General features: G+C 38.5%; 1 protein-coding gene across 2 annotated transcripts in view; it reads right to left on the minus strand.

Moving 5' to 3' along the window:
• The window catches only part of CERS6 (ceramide synthase 6), a 260,066-nt gene that overhangs the window by 31,934 nt on the left and 206,109 nt on the right, over window positions 1–22,023 (minus strand). For both annotated transcript variants that reach the window (XM_081096278.1, XM_081096277.1), the window contains exons 7-8: window positions 14,753–14,881; window positions 10,636–10,742 (exon numbers count right to left, since the gene is read on the minus strand). In XM_081096278.1, coding sequence (XP_080952404.1) covers window positions 10,636–10,742; window positions 14,753–14,881 — 236 coding nt within the window. The remainder of the gene's footprint in view (window positions 1–10,635; window positions 10,743–14,752; window positions 14,882–22,023) is intronic.

A 22,023-nucleotide genomic window follows, 5' to 3' on the forward strand; every position in this document is an offset into this window, starting at 1 on the left:
GAAGAGGAAATTTAAATAAGCATGACTCTGGCATTCAGAATATTTTTCCCAGGTGTAGGGAGAAAGAAAATCAAAAAGATGATATTCTGTTACATTGAAATAAGTAAACAAACCACCTGCCTGGGGAGAATGCCTTTATGAAAGTGAATTCTGAATTAAAACCTACAGTAAGTCATAGAGATCTGTAAGGTAAATCAGCAAACTCACAGCGAGTCATAGTATCAGAATTGAAAGGGAGAATGAGACATGGCCCCAGACCTATAGCAACTCACTCTTGAGTACAGAAGGGTGAATAGGAACTAAATAATTATCAAACAATAGCACCAGAACAGCACTTCAGGTAAATGCCCTGTGACTGCTACTGCGAGTAGGGGACTCGAACATCTAATTAAATTTTTGAATGGTACGAGGGGGATACAATTTGAAATAAATGCAATTATATGGCTAGGAAAAGGGGGGCAAGCACATGAATAATTCACTACTGAGAATTCACTACATCAAGCTGTCTCTTCAGTACTTCATCACAGCAGCTTTAACCTATTTTGTGAAGCACCTGACTTATTTCTGGAAGATATTGTAGCCTTAATGTGTAGGAAAGGGCTTTGACCCTTTTAAATAAAGTACTGACTTTGCAAATTATGCTCCTAACATAATGTAGTATTCTGGGAAAGGGAGGTAATTTAAGAGACTTCTACACAAAGAAAAATGTCTTCAGTGTTTCACATAAGCTCCTGAATTGACTGAGCAGAATTTGTTCACGTGGTGCTTTAATTAATCAACCTAAAATAGTCATTGCTTTATCAAGGTCTATGCCCTTCAGTAGAAGACAAGAGAAGACATTCTTAGATATGTCCATGGGATAAGAACAAAAACAACTGTTGGACTATAATCTTGATTAATGGAAGTATCCTGATTAACATAATGATAATTAGAAAATTTTCCTTATTTTGTTTTGTTCATTTATTATTAATCAAAATCATAACAAAAAGTTACTGAAGGGGGGGCAATGGAGGAAAAAGGAGACATATGGTCAAAGTTTAGACAATAAATTAAAAAAAAGTTACTGAAAAATATTCTACTATTATTTGATGGTTCATAATCTTGTACTATTTCAAGTTAACATTCTTCCCACCAACTGTGATTGCAGAGCAAAGCAGGTGAGAAAACAGGAGACTGTTTGGACGTTGGGCACCTCACCTGGCCCTGGTTGGAACAAAGGCAACCCAAGGCACTCCCCAGAGGCTCTTTTGGGAAATAATCCAAAATATTTCCTTATCTGATTATCATACCCATTGGGCAATAAAATGATCATTAATAGACTATTCCATTTCACTAAACACATTTTACTATATTTACATGTCAATTCAAAAGACAATCTAAAAATGTTATGGAACTAAAATAGTACTTCTTTACCTCTCAGAATTGAAAAACATTTGCAATTGTTTCAGGCTGGCCATTTCTATATGCCACTTAAAAAAATGGAATGTATTCAGAACCTTTTCTTCAAACAAGTTTTTATAAAAAATATATTTTTATTGATCTCAAAGAGGAAGGGAGAGGGAGAGAGAGTTAGGAACCTCAATGATGAGAAAGAATCATTGATTCGCTGCTTCCTGGACATTCCCCAAAGGGGATGGAGCCTGCAACCACCTGCTCTGACTGGGAATTGAACCGTGACCTCCTGTTTCGTAGGTCAATGCTCAATCACTGAGCCATGCTGGTCAGGCCAAATAAGTTTTGGTAAATATTTCAATGAATGCTTCATACTACATTTCCTTATAACTACTAAATATATAACTGAAAGATCACAACACCATGTATTAGCAACCAACAAATCAAATTGTGTATTTTCTGACAGCTCTATTTAAAGCACAACTTGGGATTGTATGGGATACAAAGTAGTCTAAGACACAGTGCCTATGAAAATTTGGCATGGGGTTATATGCTGCCCACTAAAAAAGGGAGTTAAGACAGCTGAATTGGGTTGGTGCAAGTTGCTCTGAGAGATACAGAGTTTGCTACAGATTGGACGTTGGGCACCTAACCTGGCCCTGATGTAAGCCAGGTGAGAAGTCCCTGATGGTGGTTGGGAACAACTGTCCAGGGCCCTCAGACATCCTTGTTGTTGGGATGGGGTTCTCTTGCTCACTTTCTTGGGTTATCCCATGGATGGAGGAAAGATGCTCTGTATTTCCTTTTCTTGTTACTTCTTATCTTGGGCAGGTGCTCCCTTCCTATGCTGTCCTGAAACTTCTTGACAATTTCCTCCCTTTATGCCGTACTAATCAGGAGCCACCTGCCACATGTACTCGTCACTCCTTTGACCAGACTCCTAGTCACAATTTGCATTTTCAGCATATCCACTTGTTCTATGATTTTTAAAATACATACTAGTGGCCCGTTGCACGAAGATTCGCGCAACAGGCCTTCCTTCTCCTGGCTGCCGGCACCGTTTTTCCTCTGGCACCTGGGATCCAGGCCTTTGGTCCAGCCGCAGCAGCAAGGCTTGGCTTCTCCGCTCCAGCTGCTCCCAGCCCCCCCTTACCCCCACCCCAGCTCCTCCAGCAGAGCCCAGGGTGGACTGGAAGCCTGGGTTTCCCCCGGCGACCCAGGCCCCCAGCTACTCCTTGAGCAGAGCCCAGGGTGGGCTGGAAGCTTGTCTTCCTCCGTCGCTGGGAGCAACTCAAGCCTCCTGCTTGCTCCAGCTCCCTGGCCACTGCCATCTTAAGTCGTCTTCAGTCTTTGCTCCGCACCTCCATATGCAAATTAACCACCATCTTTGTTGGGTTAATTTTCATAGTTGCTCTGATTGGCTGGTGGGTGTAGCGGAGTGGCGGAGTGATAGTTAATTTTCATGTTTCTCTTTTATTAGTGTAGATATTTACTTCCTGTATTTCCAAATCATTGACATTTAGCATTTTAAATTAAGTATTTCTGTGTTGTTATCTGAGGAAAAAGGCAGCATTTATGAAACAATTGCACAATTCTATTTCTATAAATTCTACCTGAGCAAAATGATTTAGTAGCTGGAATGCTCCTGCTTTTGAAAGCTACTGAGTCACGTCATCGTTGGCCTATTCTATGGCATAAGGAAGGACACACGTGGGCTGCAATCTCAGCCGTGACTATGCCAAAGTGCATGGGAGATTCTAAAATTTCATTCATTCATGTGACAAATATTTTTTGATGAAGTGCTGGATATTCCTGGGCTCACAACCTAATCAATATCTACATCCCTAACATCCACACTGTGCCTGACACATAGCAGACTCACAGTGAAGTGCACTTAAGAGATCTATAAAGAACAAGTGGCTCAAAAAAAAAAAAATGCGGCTCCTTGCCTCTGAGTAATTTGCAGATTGTTTGCTCCCTTGTCCTAAAGATATAAAAGGTTAAATAATAATACATGATAAGCTCTATCCCCATAAGGAACAGGGTGACTCCCAGGGTTGCTGGTGATGCTGAGGTTCTATCTCCTTGCCTATACTGCCATCCCAGAAATGGCATAGATGAAGCTCTGAGAATGAAAGGACACAGCCAGGTGCACACTGGGGTTCTGCAGGAAGGGTTTCTGGGATGGCTCAGGCACTGATCCAGACTGGGAAGGCAGAAGGTGGGCCCAGGCTGAGCTCAGGACTGTTGAAAGGAGGCTTTGTATGGAGAGGCAAGTTCACACTCAGGGAGATGGGGATGAATGCTGGTATACAACTGTGCTTTATAAAGCATAAGCAAATGGAAGAGAGCTGACATGGGTTCTTCATCTGTTAGAGTATTTCCCATAAAGCATCACTTTCAAATAAGTGAGGCTCTTCATCAAATAAACAGTTTTCAAACCTCTGACCCTGGCATTAGACTTTATTACAATACTCAGATGTTTTTAAAACAGATCACTCCATTGACGACTCATCAAACTCATTTTTAATGGCCTAGCTCAGGAGTTGACAGACTTCTATAAAGACCCAGCTGGTGCCCTGAGTTGGGGGCTCGGCTGATTGGAGCATCATCCCATACACCTAAAGGTTTTGGTTCTATCCCTACTAATCTTACCAGATATTCAGAAAAGCATATAATAGCCACACTACTGTGACAAAATATATTTTGAAAAATAATCAGAGAAGAAGATGATATTCCCATATGCATTGATATGAATTTCAAATCTTATTATGGAGAATGGTAAAAAGCGATCAAGAACCCTCTATAATTTTTTTCATTTAATTGCAGAAACCTTACAAATCAGCAAGTAATTCCCCTATTTTGCAGAACAGATATCAACAGAAACATTCTAGGAAGTCTCATGCTTCTGTCTGAATTGCTGCATACCATTTAAGGTATATATCTGACTAACTTTCCTCTAGCTCAGGGGCTGGCACTGGTGGGACATGAATGGGGATATGAAAGTCATCATGGGGCCATAAGAAGAGGTTCTGACAACTGTGGTATGCCCACTCTTGGCTGCTAATAGCTTGTGAGTCTGTGATTTATAGCAAAGAACTAGCCTACCTGCATTTTATAAAACGCTATGAGAGTCTATGAGAGTACTGGTTATTTGTGGTGGCTCAGGATAGGTATGGTCACTTAGAAATTGAGAGAATAATGCAGCCTTGTGTATGCTCACTGAGGGCTAAGAACAGAAGTAACTAAAACAAAATTGTTTTGAGTCTCTTAATTGGAGAGACAGTTTTATTTCAAAATACCTATGGTTATGGTTCATTAATCTAGAGTAATTGGAGGTTATAAAATATAATAAAAATTTTTGAATATATGACCACAATGGAGATTTCCATCTTTAACAACTTATTTTTAAGTGCTTAATATTTATAAGGTATTTATAGATTATTGCTACAAACAATATTTCATTTGATCCTTAACATTTCCTGGTTGATAGGTGGAGCATTTGCTATTATTATTATTTTTCTGATTAGGACATGGATGCAGAAAAGTTATATACCTGGTCTTTAGACACACAGTGAAGGGGAGAACTATGGCTCAAAGCAAGCAGTCTTTCTATTGACTACACAATGCTCCTTTTCAAGATTTTTGTGGATTTGCCTTTTTTGTTACCAGATTCTAATGTATGGCCAAGAGATAACAATGCTTACATCTTCATCTGGGGCAGAATAATAAGGACAATCATTTAAAAATGACCCTTTATGTAACAACTACTAAAAAATATATTTCATAGGTAACTTTGTGGCCCACCTCTTTCGTGTGTGTGTGTGTGTGGGGGGGGGGGGGAGCTAGCTCTTAATGAAAATAATATTATATTGTAGGAAGAACAACTGGAACTTAGTAAGTACTTTCTGAATTGAACCAATGGCAGGAGACCAGAGTCCAGAGAAACTAGGTAAATCACTGACTAAATGAATCAGTCTTCTCTGTTTAATAAGGGAGAAAATACACCTATTCACTTCACAATGATTTAAGGAGCTCAACTAAGAAAACAGATGTCAGACCATTTAGAATAAAAAGTACCTAATTCACTCAACAGGTATTATTGAGTAGCCATTGTGAGCAAGGCATTGTGACAGATGCTATAATGAGATTGAGTATAATCTACTCTATGCCAATAGAAACCACAGTTTCATAAAATATGGAAAATTGTTAGGAACTTTAGGGCTTACACACAGAGGGAGTTGACGAAAGATATGCAGATCAATGAAAATGGTAACAGTTTACAATGATGGATAAGCTTACTGTCAAAAAGGATCAAATCACTGATTGTCCAACTACAATGTAAAGGCTAAAATGCCTTTGAATAGATGCAGTAAGTGAAACACATACCCAATTTTGAAGATTCATTATGTAATAAAATAATACAAGTATCTCCATTTTAATATGGATTACATGTTAAAATATTACTTTGGATATACTGAATTAAATGAAACACTTAAATGGATGTCACATTTTTATTTTTTAATGTGGCCACTAGAAAATTTAAAATTACTATGAAATCTGAATTATATTCCTATTGGACAGTACTGTTCTAGAAGGACGTACTGTAACCAAAAGAGAGTCTGGGCAGTGCACGGTTCTGAAAGGGCACTCACATGTATGTCTTTGTGAGGCAATAACACAAATGAACCAAAGATGCAACAGAGAATGAAACAAGTATCATTAAACCCATGAATTAGCAAGGATTCTGACGGCTCACGTGGGAACACAAACACAGTCAGGAGGAATATGGAAGGTACTGCTGCTGATTCCAAAGTGAATGGACTGAAAACGGAAAGAAGTAGATAGCACAGGGAATAATTTAGCTTCTTCTTCCAAAAGAAGCAAAATACCTGAAGGAGAAATAAGTCTATGAAATGCTTGTTAGAACTTCAGTCCAATCGACCTCCAGCACTTTCCCTCCGGTAGCCAGTGACTATTTCACACATAGGCACTCTATCTATTATGCGTTATTAGCTGGCAGAACTCCTTAGTATACCTCAACCAAACTACTGAATATTGCAATCCATTTATATTATTTATCTCCAGTAAATGGCCACAAAAAACGAATAATCTCTAGGTCCCCAAAATTATAAACTAGAATACTGAGGGGACCTGGAGGGATTCAGCTCCAAGTGCTCCAAGGGAAGCCCTATTGTCTGACTGAACTTTCAGCACCCCGCCCAGTACTGGCTACACCATAAGTGCCCAATAAATTCACTAAGTACATTAAAAAATGGTAGTAAATGGGAAGGTTCACAGTCCACACCTACACAACCTGGAAAATGCAAAGACTGGAAGTTTTAGACTGGCAAGCGCAGTGTTGCAGATGAATAATCAAACACATGAGGGTGAGTATCTATATATATAAAAAGCCAGTGACCGGAATGCCGGAACGCCCAGAATGACTGGTTGCTAAGATGCCCACTGCGGCTGGCCAACCAGCCTGGCTGGCCCTGCCCCTAGTAATCCCCCACCCTGATCAGCCTGCAGCCCCTCCCTCTGGCCAGCCCCACCCCCAATTGGCCTCCCCCATCCCAATTGGGGGGCAGGGCAGGCCTGCCAACTGCCTGTGGCCCCTCCCCTCATCTGGCCCGACCCTGATCAGCCCTCTTTGGGGCAGGCTGGCTGGAGCCCACCCATAGTTACAAAATAAAGAGCCAGGAGCCAACAATGGTCCCCTAAGATTAAGTCATGCCAGATGGGCCCCCTATTCTTTTTCACCCTTCCTCTACATGTGCAGAGGATGTCTTAAACACAGAGCAAATCTTGACTTTTATAAGACCTTACTTTTGTAAGTCTTTTATAAAATATAGAGAGGGGAAGGGCAAGGGAGAGATAGAGAGAGAGAAAGATTGATGTGAGAATATAACATCAATTTGCTACCTCCTGCATGCCACCTACGGGGACTGAGCCGGCAACCTTTTGGTATACAGGATGACGCCCAACCAACTGAGCCATACTGGCCAGGGCCATAAGTCTTTTATTACACCTTAGAAATGTGGAGAAATAGCAGGCATGATGACAGCAGTTTTAAGATGTTAATAAGTAGAAAAATCATAAAGAAAGACTAGTGGTTGAGAAATTGAGGCCAGCCTAAAGAAATTCTTCAGGAGTGTATCAGGAGTTCATCTGAGGCAACTTTTTTCTTCAATGAGTTGGGGGAAGCATGAAAGGCATACATGCAAGTAGCATAAAGGTGGAAGGAATAAATATAGCACTGGATATAGTTCAGAAGACCCTCATATTAGGGGTTCTAGGAATAGAGTATTGGAAAACAGCATGATGAAATCTAACAGGAAGAAATTAGTTTGTACAATTAAGTATACAAATAAACCATAATTAGAAATAAAAATACATAAAAATGAAATAAATTTAGGACAAGGAAGACCTAGTAAATTTAGGATGAGGCAGCTCCGATGTTTATCAGGTCATCGCTGGTACACCGTGAAAGCTGCTTATTAAAGCTGATGCAATGGCAAGCTGCACGGGAAGAAATGCAGTTATAAATAAAGCCTGGTTTATTATATTTTGAACCAGCCAGTTCACATTTGGAACATTATAACAAGAGGAATTCTGAGAATCAAACCAAAGAGAATGACAAGCAGGGATAATAGAAGGAATTAAATATGCTTTCTAGTGAAGAGAAAGCTTACAGATGACATACTAGAAATCTTCACATTCTTAAAGAGTTTCCAGCTAGAAGTGGTAGGGTATATTTAGTCTGTTTTCTGAAAGGCACGTTTTTAAGGAGGGCAGGAGCCACAGATCTCTCTGAGAATCTGATAAAGCCATACCCCTCCCCCAGGAAAAAAATCTCTCTCTCTCTCTCTCTCTCTCTCTCTCTCTCACACACACACACACACACACACACACGTTTTTCATACAATTTCAGGGAGTTCTAACCAAGAGTAAGAGCCTCTAGCTTAGAAGTTATAAGGACCCAAGTTTCTGTTTCATATAAAAACTATTTCTCCCTTGGCCTCTAAAACAATACTTTTGATCAGGAAAATTGATAGAAAGATTCCTAACCTGGGAAGAGGGAGTGAGAGAAGAACATGGAGCCAGTAAACCATAGAGTCCATCCCAATTGTAAGATTCCCTAATCTGAAAGGAACTTTTGAATAATTTCACAATATTAACGAAAATATTTAAAACACTATATATTGTCATTCACGTTACAATCTTAAATACTAAAAGTACCCATTACACTTTGGTACAGAAATTGAAACAGGGTCAAAACAAAGGTCATTTAAGCACTAACATATTTACCAGAGTATCTGAAAAGAAGTTTATTCCCAGATGACAGCAGGTATATACATTATTTCTTATATCACAAACAAGGAAATATTTCTCTTCTCAAGGTGCCTTTTGAAAATCTTGGCTGCAATAAGGGGGATGGTAGCAAATGCCCTATAGCATCTGCAATATAAGCTCTTATTCTGTGTTTGGTTACAAGGATTTTTCTAAGGAGCTAGTTTATGTCATTATAACAGGACATTACCCAGGAGGCATCTTATTAGTAGTATTACATTATTTCTATATTCTGGGGTCTATGCTCTAGGTAACTCATTACTGTCTAAACCTGAAGAGCTTTTTCGCACATTAACTCCTGGAAAGGAGAAGAGGTACATCGCAATTTTAATTCTACCCTTAAAGGAAAATAAATAAATCGAAGTACTTGAGAGAGAAGCTTATTTTTTTAAAACTCAGGTTTCTCAGAAATACAAAGTAGGAAAAGCTCCCTAACATTCTTTGAGAAATAATTCCTGGATTTTGCTCGAATTTCTTCTACTAAAACTCTTACCACTAGTTCTGCTAGTAATCTTGAAAGATCCCTGATCCAGAAATAATTACAGACACATTATATTCAAAATTACTTGAATGTTTCCTTCTTACAACCGTATAAAACTATAAATGCCTATTGGACTATACACTGCTTCTTGGAAATGATTTTCCCAACAAGCATGACCAAAAGGGCCGCCAGCCTCAAGGAAGAAAGTGTGTGTGTGTGTGTGTGTGTGTGTGTGTGTGTGTGTGTGTGTGATTAATTTGTGTATGGAACCCCAGTGATAGATGTTACTCACTGAAAAGCCCCATTTATTTTTCTATTGGGGTTGGAAAGTAAGGTATCATTGCATGCCTTCATTTCCCAGCTTTCCCCCATTTCCATTGCTTTAATTTTCCGTTCAAATCAATTTCTAAAAATGGAGAAAAAAAACCCTGCCAGCAATAGTAGACTTTAAGTGATGTGGAAGTCTCATTGTTTTTCTAGTTTGAGTTAATAGCCTTCCAAAAAATGATTAATGATGGTAAATCTATTTTCTATAGGAAAGATTGTCAAATTCCATCAATTTCGGTCATATTGTTTTCTTAGCTCTTAACAAAACAAAACAAATCTAGCCATAGCGAGTTCTAGGGATTCGCTTTAGGTTATTCCTTCCATCTGCTTTTGCTATACACACAGCTGATGAGAGAATTATACAAGACAGTGGTTCTCAAACTTCAATGTGGAGCAGAACCAGCAGGAAGGCTTGTGAAGACACAGGTTGCCAGGCCCCACACTCAGAGTCTGTGATTCAGTCGGTCGCAGGTTGGGGCCCAATAAGTTGCAATTCTAACAAGTTCCCCGGTGATGCTGTTGCTGTCAGTCCAGGGACACCCTTTGTGAATCCCTGATAGAGGAGAAGCCTTGATGGATGCCTAGGTTGGTTGCAACACCACATTCCCTTTATTAAGTCCAACTTTCATGTTTAGGGTTTTTGAATCATATTCTAAACTGGACCCCAACATGATAGCTTCCAGTGGCTTCAGAACCTACGTAGCCACATCTTTTTCTCACTATCCTGTGGGAAATGTTAGTAGAGAGTGAAACCCTCTTCGGGAAGAAGAAACCAAGCTGTTTCTGGAGTTCCTCTCTCACTTTCCCCCCAAATAGTATTATTCATGTCCTTCTAATTTAAGTTTTTTTCAATTACAGTGGACATACAACATTATATTACTTTCATATGTACAACATCGTGATTAGACATTTATGTAACTTACGGAGTGATCCCCCCAGTAAGTCTAATACCCAGATGACACCATACATAGTTATTATAATGTTACTCCTTACTAAGTATTTGGTGTCAATTCCCAAGGCAAATGATGCATAAAGCCTATCTGGAACGGTAGCTCTATTAGAAAGAAGACTGGCACACTCACCAGAGAGGAAATATACCCAGTCGCGTGGTGATGAAAACCATGGCGAACATAACAAACAGGATATCACACATTTTCTGAAATTTGGCATAATTTGCCATTTTGGCAGCCTATGGAAAGAAGAAATATGACATTAATTTAGTCAAATTGATAATAAAAAGCTTCTTTCAATATGCATGAGTCTCCTATAAGGTATAACTTATCAGATGCATGAAACTGCCTGCTGCTTTGCAACGTCATGCATCATGCATCAGTATTTATAAATTACCCATAAGTCAAGTGAAATGCAGCATTAGCTCTAAGTAGAACTACTGACTGTCACAGATTGAATCAAATATTCAGCAACCTGAAAAATTCAATTATATGGTTGATTTCAGAAAAACAGGAAAATGAGAAAATTCTTGCATTATAGATGATATTAGCAAGCCAAACACACCAGAACAAGAATTTTGCATAACAGGTCAAAATAGAAAGTGTAATATAATTCTTTAAACCTTCAATGAGTCCCAAACACTGAGGCAAAATTTATACAGTATATATGAAGCCTTCCTGTATATTTTCTCCTTTCTCATTAGAATTATAGGTTTTCTTTAAATAGGCATAAAGAGTATTCTGGGGAGATAGTTTCTTGGCTTATTCTAAAAAAATTTAGAAATGGAGAATGCGTCAAGATCATGTTTTTTCAATGAATCCATTTAGGTATAATTTTCAATGTTACATTAATGAGTCATCTTCTGGATGGAAGTCACTAATGTTGCACGTGTCTGTAAGAAGTACTCTAATATTTATGATAGTGATTTAAGTGATCACTTTTTATATTATAAATTAGTCTAGGGAAGAAATCATATCCCTTTCTCTACCATCTACTATTTACAGATGATTCTAAGTAAAAAACAGATGACACTGAAAATATAATTTTGCTTGATCACCTCTTTTTACATTTTCACCAAGAATTCATAAGCATGTTCCCCTACAGGGTTATAAATTGAAGTCTTCTGAATTATTTCCCACTTTTTGGAAAGTTAAATTAAATTAGCTGAGTCAAACTTGAAAAGATTGTTGACAGAAGCTATAATTTAATAGCTTTAAGTAAAACACAAAGCTATGAGAGAATTATATTCCTAAAGGTTAATGCCAATTAGCTCAGTGGAAGCTTTTAATTTCATGAATACTTTGGGTATGAGACCACAAATTATATTGAGAAAAGGCATCTTCTATCTCCTCTGGGTAGTTGTTCTTTTATATTCATACTAGAGGCCTGGTGCACAAAAATTTGTGCACTCGGGGGGGGGGGGGTCCCTCAGCCCAGCCTGTGCTCTCTCGCAGTCTGGGACCCCTCGGGAGATAACGACCTGCTGGCTTAGGCCTGCTCCCGGGTGGCAGAGGGCAGGCCCAATCCCTAGGTGCAGCCCCTGGTTGGGCTCAGAGCAGGGCCGATTGGGGAGTTGGGGCGCTGCCCCGTCATGCACAGAGCGGGGCAGATTGGGAAGTTGTGATGCCACCCTCAGTCACGCTCAGGGTAGGGCCGATTGGGGGGTTGGGGCACCATCCCTGTCACACTCAAGGCAGGGTCGATGGGGAGGTTGAGGCGCCACCCCGTCACGCATAGAGCAGGGCCAATCAGGGGGTTGGGGCACCGCCCTCTATCACCCACAGAGCAGGGCCGATCAGGGGTTTGGGGTGCCGCCACTCTCACATTCAGGGCAGGGCCGATGGGGAGGTTATGGCTCTACCCCATCACACACAGAGCAGGGCTGTTCAGAGGTTGGGGCCCCGCCCCCTGTCACACACAGAGCTGCAGGGGGATCAGGGGGTTTCGGCGCTGCCCCGTCACGCTGATCCCGGTGCCAGGAGGCATATTACCCTTTTACTATATAGGGTAGAGGCCTGGTGCATGGGTGGGGCCGGCTGATTTGCCCTGAAGGGTGTCCTGGATCAGGATGGGGGTCCCCACTGGGGTGCCTGGCCAGTCTGGGTGAGGGGCTGAGGGCTGTTTTCAGGCTGGGAGTGACTGAAGTTCCCAACCGCTCCTTTTTTTCTTTTTTTCTTTTTTTATTTTGGGCCAGCTTTACCTTGAGGCTTGGCTCCAGCTCTTAGGCCTCCATGGCTGAAAGTAGGTTTCTGGCCTTTGCTTACAATGTTGCGAATCTGCTGGCTGAAGTCTGGCGGTATTTGTTACAATGTTTCTTAAACTGCCCGCTCAGAGGCCTGCAGCCACAGGCGGGGAACGTTGGTTTCCTCCAACGATCCTCCGTCCCTGAGGCAAGCAAGCCTTATGTTAGTTTCAAGCTGCCTGGCTGCCGGCTGCCATCTTGGCTGACAGTTAATTTGCATATCTTGCTGATTAGCCAATGAAAAGGGTAGCGGTCGTACGCCAATTACCATGTTTCTCTTTTATTAGTGTAGATACCAGTATTCAATAAAAAAGCATTAAGTATCAATTTTTTGGACAAGTCTAGGCCATAGGTCCCACCTCAAAGAGTTGGCAGTCAACATATCTCATTATTTGGATATACTTGAGCATTATTTTATAATATAAAAGAGGATCCAGGTGATGAAGAACATTGCTTTTACCCACATGGCTGGGATTTCTGGATTATTTTTCTTTTCTAGATTGAAGTGGTACAAGATGACTCAATCAATATTTTCTGAACCGGGGCTCTGCCAAGCATCATGCCAGCCATTTTCACAGAGATTAAAGTAGGCAGATTGTATAGGATTGATTTCAAAACTGTGCAGTGCTGCATAAATTTCTACTCTCAAGCATACTTAGGATTTAACCAAATAGTAACTCATTTTCAAGGGATTGTCTTTATACTAATTATATTTCTCTTTTAAGAAATATGTGGTATAGAGCCCAGCTTGAAGTGCTTAAAAATCTTACTGCCAAACTATCCTGTGACATAACCTAACCCATTAGGACCATTTTTCTATTTCATAAACTTATAGGTACCAAGTTTTTAATAAAATGCTATATATACTTCAAACCTTGATTGACTGCCTTTATAAATTCAATTTATGGTGTGGGAAATTTCTGCTTATAATGCAATAACAAATCATTATTTGAGGGCACCTTTATTCTACATTCACAGTGATAGTAAATGCTTTAAAGGAGAACTTTGGGCCAAGAGGAATAAAAAATCAAAATACAGATTCTAAGACCAACTTCTACATGGAATTTGTACACTGGTAGGTTATTTTTGACAAGTTACATAAATTCATTACTATAGAAAAAACTTTTATTTAATTATATAACATTACTGAGTATGTAATTAAGAGTAAATACTACATAAAAATTTTGCTGGAGATTTCTTATTTTGACATATGCTAGAAACATTTTTTTCTTTTGTTGCTACTTTAATAACTCTAAGTGATAATGGTTTAGAAAGTTAACCAAAGTGCAACCAATATATCTTCAGATACTTTTTATACTTATATGCACAAAAAACAATTTTTTTACATATTCTTTGCAATTTGTACACACTTTTTGCTGTAAAAAACAACTTCCATTAATAACCAAACTGAATTATATACACTTTCTGGAGAAATTAGTGTGAAACTTATAACACAAGAAATAAAATTTATTCAAGTAATAATTTTTTTCCTTTTTTAAAAAATATATTTTTATTGATTTCAGAGAGGAAGGGAGAGGGAGAGAGAGGCAGAAATATCAATGATGAGAGAGAATCATTGATGGGCTGCCTCCTGCACACCCCCTACTGGGGATCAGCTCACAACCCAGGCATGTGCCCTTGAGCAGAATCAGCCCTAGAGCCCTTCAGTCCTCAGGCTGACATTCTCCACTGAGCCAAACCAGCTAGGGCACAAGAAATAATTTTCTTAATGTAAAACATTCATTTCTTAAGTGTGGAATAGTGAAGGTGTTCATTATCCCATTAATAAAGAATGTCAACATGATAAAGATTTTTAATACAAAAATTTATAAGCTAATTTAAAGTCTCACATTTACCAATTTCACCTACAAAGCAATACCCCACAGATTCAACGCAGTCATATACTTTTGTCCCCAGCACCATCTAGCACAACATAGAAGAAGTGATGATTTTAGGACTTCCTGAATTGTAGATTTTGTAATCTCAAAGATGAAATAAACTTTTACCTCCAGAAGAGCATCTGCTGAATCATGAAGACAGAGAACCAGGGTCCCTATTCGGGCCATGTTGTTGACATATGAAAAGGTAATCAAGAAAATAGACACCAGGTGATGCAGGAACATAATGCCGAAGTCCTTGGGGAAGGAAAAACAAAACAAAGCCACGTTAGGATTTTAGGAAAATCTTTTGGGTAGCAGTGCAGGTCCAAATGGACCACTTCTCTGACTACTTCTGCATCCTTCTTCTGGGATATGCTCAGTGGGATATTAAAATGAGAATGACAACATATTGGCTTCTCTGATGGATCCTACAAAAAGACTCTGAATTTTTACCAGCATCTGTCTATAGTTATTAAAAATTTAACAAAAATAATGGAATAGTGGTCATCCTTATTTTGGTAAACTTCAAAGGAGCTACTTCTTGGCCCATGTGAAAAGATCATCTTTCTCGGATACTGATATAGCTCCTGACCGTCTGGACATGGTTTCTTGTGATAGGAAATTTCTGTTGCTTAGAAATACAGTCTCTCTAAGAAGGTAAAGGTAGAATAAATGGTGATGGAGGAAGACTTAACTTGGGCTGGACACAATACAATATACAGATGTTGTATTATAGAATTGTACACCTGAAACATATATAATTTTATTAACCAATGTCATCCCAATAAATTCAATAAAAATTAAAAAATAGTCTCCTTTTCATTGGTATTTTTATTCTTACTTAATCTATATTTCTCCCAGAGTAAGCTTAAACTTCTCAGGGACTTAAGTGCCAGGATTGGCTCTAATGGTGATCTACTCGAAGCCTGGGAGAAAGAGGATTACTCCCCTCTAGACCATTCATGTAGAGACACATACAAAATTAGCCAAAATGGAAAGCATATTATGAAACATCCTCTATTCAGTAACTGTTGATGTCATACACTTTGGAGTTTGAAAGGCCCAATTTCTATGATTTTTAAATGGTTTTAAAACATTCAAACAATGGTCTTTGTTTAGATCACGAAAGTAAAATGATAATCCACAAGAAATAAAATATCGCTCCTACTAGGTTCTTCAACCATTTATTTCATTGTATAGTTCCCATATCAAAAAACATTTCCAATTATTTGATTTTAATTTAAATACCGCAAACCTACAAAGCTATGGGTATTTTTAATGTTTAAATTCTTATGATACAGAACTCTTAAAATGTCTCTTTATATTTATAATGTCAAACTTTAAATGAAACTGATAAATAAAATTAAATGTGTATGTTTTAGAAACCCCACAATGTTTAAATGGCTCCGTATATACTTTGGTGAACATGTCCAGAGGTTGCTTTTTTGCCAAACATTTATTGATAACCATACATTCTGATTTATTACTGGTAGAGTAAGCCCTCACTTAAGGACATTTATAGGTTCTGTAACTTTAAGTGAAACAACATGTAACAAAACCAATTTTACCATGGGCTAATTGATATACCGACAGCATCTTACTGTTATAATGAAATGAATGAACCAAATGGTGTTATTCGAAGACTTTCCTAAATCAGGTCAGATAATTTTTTAAATGAAGCGCAACTATTTCTCTTGCTTTCAGCTAGCTTAGCCATATTGCACTGACGGTGAATACCACTGTTGGAAGAATCATCTGTCTTGCATCAGTTAATTCTATCTGCCTGCAGTAGAACTGCAGGACTGAGTCTTGCAAACTTCTGCCACCTACTGACCTATCACTATGCTCCTTTCAACAGAACCACATTCACATGTAGTCCCCAGCTCATTGGCACAGAGAAATGATGACCATGCTCTGAGTTTAATGAGTGATCATGTGTCAATTTAATTTACCAGTCTTACCTACATCTGATTTTCTCTGTTTGGGTACTATCTAGGATTTTCCTAAATCATTTGACAATACCCAAATGTCTTAGGCATACAATAAAAATTGCTCTGATAGTGTTTCCCACATGTGTTCTCTCCAGACTGTTATCCAAAATGTATTAGGTTCCATGAGCTACCAGACAATAGCTATTTCAAAAACAATGAATCAGTTAAAGTGGAGCTATCCTATCAACTGATAATTTAAACTGTTTCCTAAGCATAATTAAATGAAAACATACAGAGCTTAATTCAACAGTCCAGTGAGCTTATATTTGCCCATGCTTATTACACAGATTTTAAGTCTAACCAGCTGGGTACCTAATTGGAATAATACTTTCCACATTTCCCATTGTTCAGCCCTGAATGACTGCTCTTGACTCACTAAAAGATGAATTTTTTCTATTTAACTTTAAAATGAATAAATATAAGTCGATTAAAATTTATATTTTAATCAATCCACTTATGGATGATTAGGATCATATTATAATTAAGTTTCCTGATTTATATCTGATATAAATGTCAATAAATAACACAAAGCCCTTGGCAATATATCAAGGACCCTCTCAAAACAAAAGCCTTGCTTTTCAAAGTTTGTTTTGTGAGGATGATTTCTGCATATAATTTCCCTGGTTCCGAAAGTCATTTATTACTGAGAGACTCAGAGTTATGCCCATAGCAGAAGACCAATTCTCATTATACAGTCAGATCTGTATGAATATGAATAAAGCATGAATAATGAATTTTGTCTTGCATTTCTGTTTCAAAAAAGCATTATATACAATGAAATATCTTTAATAAAAGCATTGGAATATGGAATCATTATTTTATGTGTTACACACATCTCACCCTGACACATTTTTTATGTAGACACAGTCTGGTCCAAATACCAGTCTTTAAACACAATTTGGACTTTATCAATGCAGGGTGGGGAACTCCCATCCTCATGTCTGTTATGGCTAAAAACGACTGGTGTATATGTAGACACACATATGGCTGCAGGAACCTTAGCATTTTAAGTTGATAATGTTTCACTGCATTTTTAGTAGCGAGATTGGGAATTTTTGTCGGCCTCAGACTGAAGACTGATTCCGAAAGCCTTTATTCAAAACAGACTGGCCTGGCGACCTATTTCTGTGGCTTCCTCAACCTCCTGCCATTCTGCCATACTGTTTTGTTTTTTAAAAAATATATTTTATTGACTTTTTTTACAGAGCGGAAGGGAGAGGGATAGAAAATTAGAAACATCGATGAGAGAGAAACATCGATCAGCTGCCCCCTGCACACTCCCTACTGGGGATGTGCCCGCAACCAAGGTACATGCCCTTGACCGAACTCGAACCTGGGACCCTTGAGTCCGCAGGCTGATGCTCTATCCACTGAGCTAAACCGGTTAGGGCCATACTGTTTTTTAACATATTCAGAGCAATCATCAAGGGCTCCTTCTTTGTTTCCTGCCTAATATTTACTCGGATCTTAGCCTTCATTCCAGTGTTTTATATGTTAGTTATCAGAGAGAGATAAAAAAAATTAGGTGTGGTCTTGACTCAAACTCCATTAGAATCAATCTGAAATGAAAAAAATTCAAGAAAGAGCCATCCATATTAATAGCAGAAGCTGGTAAGATAATACAGTGTTTTTTTTCCCCCCCTTACTACACTTCCTAATGCTATTTAGGAAACCTAGGACAGAATCCCTCAGCCTGTTCTGTGTAGCTTTCACCTCAGAAACGCCTGGATGCAGGTAAAATTCCAGCTATTTGGGTTCCATTCCCAACTATCAGAATGAAAATCAGATTCCTTAACTCAGTTCTCTGGGGGGAGTGGGGGCGGGGCGGTTATGCACAATAAAATATTAGCTAGAGGGATCACCCTCTCATTAAGACATGCTCGTCTAGAAGAATGTGTCTGACTTCAACATGATGAAGCCCCCTTTGCAATGATCAGGCTGCAAGAGAGTCTTTGAATTAATACTGTGTCTTCAGGAGGCACCAGAAATTCATCTTCATGTACATGTTTTTATATACACAAATGAACTCATTTCTCAACAAAACAGATAACACCACAAGAAACTTGTTCTTTAAGTTCTCATTTGCTTGATAAAGTACTAATAATTTTATGTAGTTTGTTTTGGGAATAATCTTTGCAACAAAGAAAAACATTGGTGAACCTTCTCAACAGGGAATAAGAAGATGAAGATTTGAAGTAATGGCTGATTTAGATGTGCATGGATGGCAAAGAATATGAAATACCTCTAAACTGCAAGGCTAAGGGAAGACTCGTTTCTCTCAGATACAAATGTCATGCATTAGCTTTTCTGAATTTAACAAAATTAATAAATGTAATTAATAAACTTTAACTCTAACTCATATAAATGGAGATCAGATCATTAGTACCAGGTTATTCATTGAACATATTTTCAAACTCTCTAAGAAATAGAAATTCGGCAGCATAACTTAAAGCTGATTTCATTTTATGAAAACTGCAGCAATAATAGAAATCTCTCATTTCTATTTGTTTTTTCAAGAATAGTTTTCTTATTTAAGCCTTCAAAGTACATAGAAATGTATATGACTTTTAACAGAGTAACAAATAACATTCCTATCTCTTCACTTGGGATTGTGCAACTGGGGGTAAAACTCCCAGAACTTCGTGGAGGGGCGTGGCTGTGCAGGAAGTGGACTTCTGGAGGACAACTTGGCACCGTGAGCGGGGAGAGTGGCTGCTCAGGCTCCGGAACAAATACAGAGATGGAGATGGGAAGGGTTTCAGACGAAGCTTACATATGCCAAGAATAATCACAAATACTTTTCCCACTGAGGGAATATGAGAGTACAGCAGATTCTTGACGTTGGGCTATGCATAACTAAAGATACATATGTATATATAACCTCTTAAAAAGAAAAGAAACAAGAGACTAAAAATCTATCTGGTCTTGAGACAATGTCAGAAATGAAAGTATACTCAGAGTGATTTATAAAAATCAATTGATTCTGATTTGTCCCATAGAAAGCAATTTGAGGAAAATTACACCTTTTTCTTATCAATGCCTGTCGTGAAAAGTACTCATAATGTATATAAAGGTAAACCTTTGGGTATCCGCAATCTCCCACAATTTATTCAGTTATTATATTTTTAAGTGGCCTTGAATTTTGGCTCACTATAAAGAGAATTGGCTAAAGGTGCCATTTAAAGAAAGCTACTTCCAATAACAAGGCTCCTCAAAAACTGTAACTAAAATTCACTTTTATTAACATGCATAGCCTATGCATACTAGGGTAAATATTTAAGGGGAAATATTAAAGGAATGAAAAAGTGTGATTTATTTGGGAAACCTTTTTTCAAATATAAGGTGGAGAAGCCTTGGCAGATATGATTCAATTAGCTCTTCTCTAAAATTCTGTCCATGCTTAGAACTTCACTCACATTAAATCTAGAGTCAAATTTATTTTCACATATTTTCCTAATAGACTGCATTTTTCCTCTTTTGGGCTAAATATATAGAGAATTAGGTCCGCGAGGGAGGTAACTGTCACATACAAACATTCTAAAAACAGTAAGTGCCAAGAAATTACTTGGCGAAGGACTTTACATTTACTGTTGTTACTATCAAAATGTTTTTAAGAATATGTACTGATATGATGTAAATATCTCCACTAGCTTCTCAAATCTGACATCCTCACTGTTCAACAAATATGCATGTCCAGGTTACTCTACTTTAGAGCATCAAAAGGCGCACTATGGCCCCAGGCCAAATCTGGCCCTCCATTTGTTTTTGTCAAGAAAGATTTATTGAAACATTGCCACATCCACTTGTTTAGTTATTGTTTATGGCAGCATTCTTGCTACAGTGGCAGAGTTGAGTGATTTCAATAGAAACTATAGTGCCCACAAGTTTAAAATAGTTACTATATGGTCCCTTATAGAAAGTTGGATGACCCTGACCTTACAGCCACATTAAAGGGCATACTGTGGGAAACTCGGTCATGTTATCTGAGATGTGCCAACTGCGTAGTCTCATGGCTAGCTTCATCACATTTTCTCCATATAAAGAATATGTAAGAGAGGCCCTGGCCAGTGTGGCTCAGTTGGTTGAACATCATCCCATGCATCAAAAGGGTCACCAGTTTGATTCCCACTCAGGGCACATGCTCAGGTTGCAGGTTCAATCCCCAGTAGGGGAAGTGCAGGAGGCAGCCGATCAATGTTTCTCTTTTACATAGATGTTTCCCTCTCTCCCTCTCCATGCCCCTCTCTAAAATCAATATAAACACATTTTAAAAAATAATATGTAAGAGATTTAATTTTCACAGCTATTCTGAAGTAACCCATAAAATGTGACTCTCAATTTCAGACACACTATTAAAAACAGAGTTTTGGCAGGTATCTCCATCACACTTCTCATGATAAATCGTAACTACAACTTCAAGATAATTTGAAAATCCTGATCAGCTTTTATAACAAGAGCTGTCTGGATGCAACAGCGCTTTCCTGCTGCCAGATGTGCCATTATTTTATAGCTTCTGGGAACTTGGATAAATGGAGTGAAGAACTGCTGTATAAGCAGTGTTTACCCAATCTTTCTCCTGTGTAACATTTATGGTACCATTTCAAAATCAAGAATTCATAATCTCTTTTCTACTATGAATTATTTAGTTAATATTAATCTTTAATTGATTTTATTACTGTGGCAGGGGATGTAATAAAATTTTATTTGTACAACAGAAAACAGTATGATAGTGCCAGCAATTCCCTTCCAGTGTGCCTGGCCAGAGCACAGAACTTAATTTGTAACTCCCTGGAGTCCTTCGTCCTTCATGCTTTCCTCTCCCTGTCAAAAGCACCCTTTCCAAATGCATTCTGCTTTCAATGTAAATGTTTTTCTTAATTATACATGCATGTCTTCGTTCTCATTGATCTTTGGATCTTCAGAAGTTCTCCATCACTACAAATCCTGCCAATTATAAGCGCAGAAGTTGGAGGTCTTTATATACACTTTATGGGCTCTGTTTAAATTACTCTTGACCCAGCCACACTAATTTGTACAGCTTTTAATGCTAAAAGAATCACTTTTGAGACATTTTAAACACACTCAATAAAACAGTCTTCAGTGATGCACAAGTTAAGACCTTATTCCCTCCCTTCTTCCCCCTTTTTCTCTCCACCCTCTTCCCCCCTCCAATATCCCTGAGGACAAAGGCAACTCTTGCTGTCAAGTAAATCCATTCAGGTTGAAAACATCCAGAATGATCAGTAGGGGGCAGAGTGTGCTCAACTAAAATCAGAAATATCCCCAAAACTCAAAAGCCGTAATTCTCCTATTTACTTTAAATATGAGGTGCAAAATGACAATGGGCAATCAGGGACTCAGTTTTGTGCTTGAGATTGTAGATGGAAAATTTTTTCTTCTGGTCAA

The sequence above is a fragment of the Myotis nattereri genome, assembly GCF_964212035.1.
Source record: "Myotis nattereri genome assembly, chromosome: 7".
Classification (NCBI taxonomy): Eukaryota; Metazoa; Chordata; class Mammalia; order Chiroptera; family Vespertilionidae; genus Myotis; species Myotis nattereri.